Source organism: Mchenga conophoros, linkage group LG3 (assembly GCF_057382185.1).
Source record: "Mchenga conophoros isolate Kocher_MC1m ecotype Shallow Benthic linkage group LG3, M_conophoros_male_GT1.1, whole genome shotgun sequence".
Taxonomy (NCBI): domain Eukaryota; kingdom Metazoa; phylum Chordata; class Actinopteri; order Cichliformes; family Cichlidae; genus Mchenga; species Mchenga conophoros.
The window spans coordinates 65,558,212-65,567,136 of record NC_140528.1 but is presented as its reverse complement, the minus strand read 5'-3'; the positions used below and the strand labels follow the sequence as shown (position 1 = coordinate 65,567,136).

At 37.1% G+C, this 8,925-nt stretch overlaps 1 protein-coding gene across 1 annotated transcript; it reads right to left on the bottom strand.

The window, feature by feature from the left end:
* LOC146580153 (uncharacterized) lies at positions 1-5,740 on the bottom strand. The gene is made up of 10 exons (XM_085266744.1): positions 5,631-5,740; positions 4,404-4,498; positions 4,123-4,267; positions 3,687-3,793; positions 3,065-3,236; positions 2,718-2,821; positions 2,231-2,360; positions 1,890-1,993; positions 1,403-1,532; positions 1-1,072 (listed from the first exon to the last, which is right to left on the bottom strand). Exons 1-10 carry the CDS (start codon positions 5,698-5,700, stop codon positions 945-947), a joined length of 1,185 nt encoding a protein of 394 aa, XP_085122870.1. The 5' UTR covers positions 5,701-5,740; the 3' UTR covers positions 1-944.
* Between the last annotated feature and the right edge of the window lie 3,185 nt (positions 5,741-8,925).

Genomic DNA, 8,925 nt, shown 5'->3' with positions numbered 1-8,925 from the left:
AAAATGTGGTTTAGTTGTGCCAATGTTGATTTTAAAGTATTTACAGAAACAGCTAAACTAGTATAATAATCAGGATAAGGTGAAAATTTCCTCAGAGAACGTTTCTTTGAGGTTACATAATGGAACGTTTTGCATTTAATTTTTTCATTGACAGTCTGATTTCTCTGAGACAGTCTTCTATTTTATCAAAGTTAAATGATGCAAACCACGAGGAAGCCAGATTCCTATTTATTTCTTCCACATTTAGCTTTGAGTCATTAAATATATTCTGAAAAAGATTTACTTAATTGTTGTGATTGTTAACTGAACAAAACATGTCACAGAAAATGAACAATTACGTTTTAAAATATAATCTAGGATCATTTGTGAATCACAATGTTTACATACAGACATCAGTGAGCCAAACAATAACATTTGGTGATGGGCATTTATTCATGTACATTGTAAAAAGATAATGTATCACATAGGAAATTGACAATCAATGTGTTCCTTTGTTTCAGTATTTACTTTGTGGAGGTTCGTCTGTGTATCGTTACATTTATTCTAATTTCTTCCTGTAATAATAATAATATGAGCTTCCTTACTGATTGTTTGTATCCTCTGTTTCAGACAGTGGATCTATGTGATGTCAGTGAGACTAAATAATCCTAATATTGTCATCTCAGGCACACACCTCTGACTGCGAAAACAGAAGCCCCAGAAACTTGGTAATAAAATAAAACAAAACTTTTGAACCTCAATTAATCATTATTAATATGTAATACTGAATTAGTGCTGACTATAGGTATGATAGGAGGTGTAAAATGTGAAGAAAGTACAAAGGAGAAGGAAAGCCATAGATGCAAGACTTCAATCAGAATTTTGTGTTTTGTTCTTTACATGTATTTATGGTTCAGTATATCCTGTAAATTTGATGTAGTCACATGAATTCATGATGGACTCCTTCATCCTCCGTGAACCATAATCACCGCCTGCACTTTTTTGCCGGCTTTGATTTTTAGTACAAAGCCGTTGTCCAGTGGCATGCCATCAATGTGCAGCTTCAAAACATCCTTAGTGTATCCTACAACAGCTTAACAGAGGACAGAGAGGATTTTACTTTACAGTCTTTAAAATAAACATAGCTACAAATATGTCATCAATAATTATACCATGTTCCCTGCATTAAAGTGAGCCGCATCAGATTGATTGTCAGTAAAGGTGATCCGTAGCGGTTAATTAATAATATATTTTTATTATGAATAATAATAAAAAATAATTTCAAGAAAAAAATCTTCCAAGGCATTTGCACTTCATAAAATTTTATTGATTCTTTTAAATAAAAAAAATAATGAATGTAGAGTCATTAAGCACTTATCATTATAATTTTTATTTATTTGTTAACAATTTATAGGTTACTTACTTTTCATCATGAGCATTTTTAGCACTTCCTCTTCGAGAAGGCTCACAGTCATTTCTTGCAGCTGTTTAGCGCTCAGAGGCATCACGTGCCTCCGACCATCAGGCAAGATAATGAAGACTTCTAAAAGCATCTGAAAGTTATGAGAGGAGACGGTTACTACCTTTGTTTAACAGCGCTTAACACATTTATTAGATCACATATCATAAAAAAAGGAAAACACAAATAGTTTAGAAACCTGTCTTCTCTTTTCAGTGAATGCTCTAAGTGCAACCATTTTGAAATGAAGTGATGAAACTCGGTTCATGTTTTTATACCAAAATATTAAGTTAAAATAAAAATGTAAACTAAACATTTACACAGAAATGAATTATAATTTATTCCATGTGATATTAAATTTGTGTTGGGCATAGGTGTGACAGGAGCCTTAAAATGAGAAGAAAGCTCAAATTAATGATGGACCCCTTCCGCCTCCCTGAACCTTAATCACCTGCACAGTTGAGCCGGCTTTGATTCCGCAATCAGCCAGCAATGCAGAGGGGTTGTCCAGTGTCTTGCCTTCAACTTGCAGAGTGACATGTTTCTCAGTGTATCCTACACACACAGTATTAAACAGGTTTGAGTAACTGTATGTGCAACAAATTAAAAAAAATCTTTGAAGGTGTTTGCACTCCTATTCACAACATTTAATAGTTTTTTTGGTAAAATAAACAACAACAAAAAACAAAAAGAAAACAGGTTTTAGGGACAGTTGATCATATCCTCATTAAAGACTGTAGGTTAGATCATTATTTATTTAATGTATCAGTTTTCAGTTCTTAGGTTATTTACCATGGATGGCCCACACTCTCAGTATGTCCTCTTTGAACTGGCTTACAGTCATACTCTGCAGCTGTCCGGGGCACAGCATCATCGACACCCTCCGACCATCAGGCAAGATAATGAAGACTTCTAAAAGCATCTGAAAGTTATGAGAGGAGACGGTTACTACCTTTGTTTAACAGCGCTTAACACATTTATTAGATCACATATCATAAAAAAAGGAAAACACAAATAGTTTAGAAACCTGTCTTCTCTTTTCAGTGAATGCTCTAAGTGCAACCATTTTGCAATGAAGTGATGAAACTCGGTTCATGTTTTTATACCAAAATATTAAGTTAAAATAAAAATGTAAACTAAACATTTACACAGAAATGAATTATAATTTATTCCCTGTGATATTAAATTTGTGCTGGGCATAGGTGTGACAGGAGCCTTAAAATGAGAAGAAAGCTCAAATTAATGATGGACCCCTTCCACCTCCCTGAACCTTAATCACCTGCACAGTTGAGCCGGCTTTGATTCCGCAATCAGCCAGCAATGCAGAGGGGTTGTCCAGTGTCTTGCCTTCAACGCGCAGAGTGACATGTTTCTCAGTGTATCCTACACACACAGTATTAAACAGGTTTGAGTAACTGTATGTGCAACAATTAAAAAATTAAAACAAATCTTTGAAGGTGTTTGCACTCCTATTCACAACATTTAATAGTTTTTTTGTAAAATAAACAACAACAAAAAACAAAAAGAAAACATGTTTTATGGTCAGTTGATCATATCCTCATTGAGGACTGTAGGTCATAATTTTTTTTTTTTAATGTATCAGTTTTCAGTTCTTTGGTTATTTACCATGGATGGCCCACACTCTCAGTATGTCCTCTTTGAACTGGCTTACAGTCATACTCTGCAGCTGTCCGGGGCACAGCATCATCGACAACCTCCGACCATCAGGCAAGATAATGCCGAGTTTACAATTTTCCTTGTTTAGGCGGGGAACTTGTGATCTTTCCAGGTTGTCTGTCTGAAGGTAATGAGAGGTAACAGTTAGTACCTTTGCTAAACAGCGCTTAACATTTTTTATACCACATATCATGGAGACAAAAGAAAATGCAAATATTTTAGAGACATGTCACCGCTTTTCAGGTAGCCCTCGACGTCCAGCTATTTTGAACTGTAGTGAGGAACTTCAGACTTAGTTCATGTTTTTAAAAAAATATAATATTAAAATAAAGATGTCAGATAAAAATGTTCACTTCAATGATTATTATCTATTCACTTTAATAAAGAATTAGCATAAGTATGACAGGAGCCGTAAAATGTGACAAAAGTGCAAAGGGGAGCAAAAGCAAAAGATGCTACACTTCAATCAGAATCGTGCATCTTTTTCTTTACGTGTATTTATGATTCATGAATTTGATGTAGTCAGATGAATTAATGATGGACTCCTTCACCCTCTGTTAACCTTCCTCACCATCTGTACAGTTGAGCCGGCTTTGATCCCGTATTTTTTCACTGGTGCAGAGTCATCATCCAGTGGCTTGTCATCAGCCAGCAGCCTGATATTATCCTTATTGTATCCTAAACACACATAACACCGGACAGGGAGGATTTTACTTCGCAGCCTTTAAACTAAATATAGCTACAAATGTGTCATAAATAATTATATTATGTTCCCTGCATTAGAGTGAACTGCATGAGAGTTTGATTGTAAATAAAGGTGATCCTTAGCAGTTAGCAGTTGAGCCGTTTTATTAGTAACTATAATATAATATAATATAATATAATATAATATAATATAATATAATATATGAAGAGATTAAGAAATTATTAAGAAATTTGAATATAGAGTTTTTAAGTGCTGATAACTATAATTTTAATGTATTTATTTTCTGTTTTACGTTACTTACCTTTCTTGATGAGCATTTTCTTCACTTCCTCTTTGAAAATGCTCACAATCATTACTTGCAGCTGCATGGCGCTTAGGAGCATCGAACACCTTTGACCATTAGCCAAGATAACGAAGATTTCACACATTGCCTTGTTTAGGAGCACCTGAAGGTTATAAGAGGTGACAGTTATATCTTTGTTTCCATGTAGTATTAAATCAGCGCTGAGTATAGGTGTGACAGGAGCCTTAAAATGTGAAGAAAGCTCAAATTAATGATGGACTCCTTCAGCCTCTATTTACCTTCCTCACCACCTGCTCAGCTGAGCCAGGCTCGGCAGTGGACAGTGGTGCAGAGTCGTGGTCCAGTGACTTTCCTACATATTTCTCAGTGTATTCTAAACACACATAGCACAGAACAGAGAGAATTTTACTTTGCAGCTTTTAGACTAAATATAGCTACAAATACGTTTTAAATAATTATACCATACATTAGAGTGAACCACAACAGAGAATATTTTAAAAATTAAAAAAAAGAAAATAAAGGTGACCGTAGCAGTTAGCAGGTCAGCAATTTTATTCATATTATCTGATACCTAAGTGTATCTCTAGGTACAACATTACAAAAAACAAATATGTGAACGTGCTTTCGCTTCACAAAATTTCACAGATTTTTTTGTAAATAGCAAACAAACATGTTTTAAGACATTTGAATAAACTGGGACAGTGGCGCGGCTGCCCCTCTGTGGGTCTTCCTTGGTCTCTTGTGTTCTGGGGGCCTCTGGATGTCTGGAGTTTTGATCTCCTCCATACCTGCTTGATACCATAAAGGACAGGGCTGTGGCCCCCCCACACTCCCTAGCAGATCATTACATGGAGAAACCTTTGGAATGCAAGCATGCTGATCCACACAGGTATGCACACAGGTGTACACACGGGTATTCACAGACGCGGACTACAGCTTTCTTGGCTGCTGCCTCAAAGCACACTGTGTGCTGTCTATCTTGCGTGCTGCACAATATCGTTTATTATTTAGTAACTATTGATATCTACTGCTAGCTAGTTTATTGTGATGGTGCTTTTTTTTCTTATTATGTTGCTCTTTGTTGTTTGCTTTCTCTTCTGTTTTTTTTCTCCATACAGGTGACCCAGGAGTTTTGTTTTGTTTTTTGGTTGTTTTTTTTCTTTCTTCCCCCCCTTCTCACCGTCTCTTCTCCCCTTTGGTTTTCTTTCTCTCCCTCTCTTTCTTTCATTCTTTCCCCCTGTCCTATCCCACAGTCATGTCTGTCCCGTTTGTAGCAACTGAAAATAAATTCATAATTATAATAAAGGTCAATCAAATGGACCAATATGGCAAGGCCATGATGATCCACGTGGTAAAATAAATCCGCTTGGCATCTTTCTTGGCCTCAAGACAACAATTCTGATGGCTATAGATCCAAACGGGACAAAAAAAAAAAAAGACATTTGAATATAGACTCATTAAATTACTAATAATTACACATTTATTTCAGTTTTTATATTACTTACCTTTCAGCAGGTGGGGATTTTTCTTCAACCCCCACCCATAGTGGGGGTTCATAACATCGACTGGCGCCATTGCTTTGTTTAGAAAGTGAGGCTGCGATCCTTTCAGGTTCTCCGTCTGAAGGTTATGTGAGTCGACGGCGTGTTTATATTATTTATAGACTCGCGGGTGGGTGTTACCTGTTCGTTGTTTCATCTTCAAAGGGATTTAACATTGCACACATTATCATTATCATTCATCTGACTCTACTGTGGGTATTATCGACACACCTTTAAAATTCAAAGTGAAAGCATTTTTGTGCATTTTTTCTGTTGTTTCCCCACACAAATAATTTCTTAGTAAATGAAAAAGACATGAGTAATAAGAAATACATTTTCAGTTGTTTAAACAGTGCTTAACAAACAGTGCTTATCATGCCACGTGCTATAAAAAAGAAAATGCAAACTTGTCTCTGCTTCTCGGTATGTCCTCGATGTGCAACCATTTTGAACTGGAGTGAGGAACTTACACTCACTTCATAGTTTTATACCAAAATATGATGCAGCACATTGGACTACTCTGAAAACCCAGAAATTAATCAAACACAAAATTCAACCACTGAAAACATTCAGTTTAGCAGTTCAGGCAAGCAACTATAATTTGGGGTCTTATAAATAATAATAGTGTTTTACTATTTTTTCTTACTTTTTGTAAAACAGTAACTTAGCAAACAATGACTGAGAACCTTCACAGACATATTGCCCTAAACTTTGGGAGGAACACCCTTCAATTGGTGTGGAAGTATAAAAAGGACTCAAGGAAACTAGCGGATTATAGGAACAATCTCCGCATCAACCTAAGATACAGACAAACTAGAGTCGTTCCTAAGAGTTTGTGCCTTGGATTCATGGTCAGGAGACACAGAGCTGTGTTGATTCTAGGGAGAGCACAAAACAACTTCTAAGTGAAAGGATAAGACAGGTCCATTTCACTGTTGATGCCCTCCGGACCAAATTAGCCAGACTCTGCAGGAAGTGAAAACACTTCTACCCTCCCCTATCTTGTAAACAAGGCTCAGCATGCCCAACTCACTAAAGGAAAAGAAAGACAACTCAGGAAATTTCACACTTTACTAACAAAAATTAGAGCCTATGCCACACAGAGGAGAACAGGAAGACTTCACAACTGAAGGCAGTCAGGAAAAATTCAATAATAATGTGGGCTGTATTCTTAAATGAAAAGAACAAGTAACTGCTTTGGAGAGGGGAAAAGCATGTAGCTAAAAAACTAAACTAAACTCCAGTCCAGTGGAATACCAAAGAAAGATGACAAAAAATGATTACTTACCTGTTTTAGAGGGTCCCACCTGAAAATGAAGCAGCTAATGAAAGAGGTGAAGAGAGAAAGATGGCAGCTTGGTCAGCATTAGTGACCTACATATACCCACATGTATATGCAAATACATGTGGGTTGGAATCAAGCGCGCCCCCAGAAGACAAAACAGAACCAGCAGATTGAAACTGAACAAAGAGAATTGTAAGCAAAACAAAAAAATTATAGTTTCAATTGTTTTATTTTTTTCAGTTTCAATACAAGATTTTTTCAGTACATTTATTTCAGTTACAATAATTTTTTTTCAGTTTCAATATTTTGTCAGTTTCATTTTAAGTTGGCATCAATGCTTAATCAAAATTTAATAAATAAAACATGCAGTTCATTTACATAATTTAATTTCAAATTACAAAACAAAGTATCCCTGAAATTAAAAATACAAGTAACACGAAGGTTTAGGGAATTCGGGGTGACCATTCCTATTCTGTGTTTATCATTTGTACTGCGTGATTCGGGCTAAACGCAGCAAAAGGTTTAGGAAATTTGTGTTTTGGTCTGGTTAATTGTTTCTTTTTTGTGCTTCTTGGCAATAAAGGAAAACAAATTTGTGGGTTGAGCAGCAGAGTGAGTATCAAATCTTCTGAGCCAATGTTAAACAACTCCAAACTTTGACCTTTCGATCCAGCTGCTATAGGCAGAATCTGGACTCATTGCAGAATATAATGTTCCACCACATCTTCTGGTTCCAGTGAATCATTTTGGGAATAACAATACAGACAGGTCTGAGTGCAGGGCAGTGACTGACTGTGTAGAGAGCCGTCTGCCAGATCATCCTGCAAACCATGACCATAAATCTGTAGCTACAGCCTACAGTTCTCCTCAGTGCTGACACTGAGAGCAAACTTGTTCACTTTGGGGTTTGTCTCTGACATTCCCCTGTTATACTTGGCCTTGCATTTGGAGATGGTACTGGGGCTCGCTCCAAATAATGCTGCAGCTTGGTTTTGCAGAGCACCAGCTTGAAGTTGCCCCATGGCAGTAATGTTGATCACAATGCCTGGAAAATCATTGTAGAAAAAAATCTCCTTATTAAATCAAATGTTGTCATTCAGATGAGAACTGGAAATTACCTAACACACCCTCATCAGTCTCATATGTAACCACAACAATGTTTGGTATTTTTCTGGGTTTTTGTCTGCTTCACATCCGTCTTGTTGTGCCAAATGATGGCTATGAGAGAATGCATTAGCTGTGTTGTATAACCATATAAATAATACAACTTTTTAACATCTAGTTTCATGTAAATTCAGAACACAACAGTGGCAAAAGCAACACAATAAGCCCACAAACTCTCAGAGTAAGATGACTACATGGTACAATGTTCCAAAAGTAGTGCAATAAAACCCATAAATCGTAAAATAAACCTGGACTCTCAGGAGCACTATGAGGGCTTAAGTAAAATATGTATAAAATAATCATGATCGTTAATCTGCAGTCACATGCCTTCCGATTACTGCTGGAGAGAAACCGAAAGTAATAAAGATTAAATAAATAAAGAATTTTAGCAGCATTGCCTGGTGTGTGCAGAGGGCATGGCAAACCGTGGGGGGTGTGGGGAAGGAGGACCCAGGCGCGGTGCTCTATGTACAAGCAGTGCGTTTATTTACAGTGATGGAACTGATACACAACAATAATACATCCCCGTGTGCTCCCGACTTCCACTCCGTGTCTTCTCCCAGTGTTTGTGCCCATGTGTCTGCTCCCTCGTGCCAGTGCACTCTGTGTCTGCTGCCCTCTCATCCAGCAATCCTTCCTGGGAAAATAGAGGCAGTAGTTAGTACCCTCAGTTCACTTGGTAAGCTCACACTCACAAACAGACCAGCTGGAGAACTGACGGGAAATCTCACAAAATGATCCCACGCCAGTGGGAGCTCCAAGACTCTCTTAAGTAGCTCCCCCGACGAGGCCTGATCAGCAGCAGGTGTG

Excerpts from the sequence above, each read along its gene's own strand:
- LOC146580153 (XM_085266744.1), bottom strand. The coding sequence starts at position 5,700 with ATGGCGCCAGTCGATGTTATGAACCCCCACTATGGGTGGGGGTTGAAG. Across the intron at positions 4,499-5,630 it reads AAATCCCCACCTGCTGAAAG|AATACACTGAGAAATATGTA; the intron begins GTAAGTAATATA and ends ATGTGTGTTTAG. Across the intron at positions 2,822-3,064 it reads GAGAGTGTGGGCCATCCATG|GATACACTGAGAAACATGTC; the intron begins GTAAATAACCAA and ends CTGTGTGTGTAG.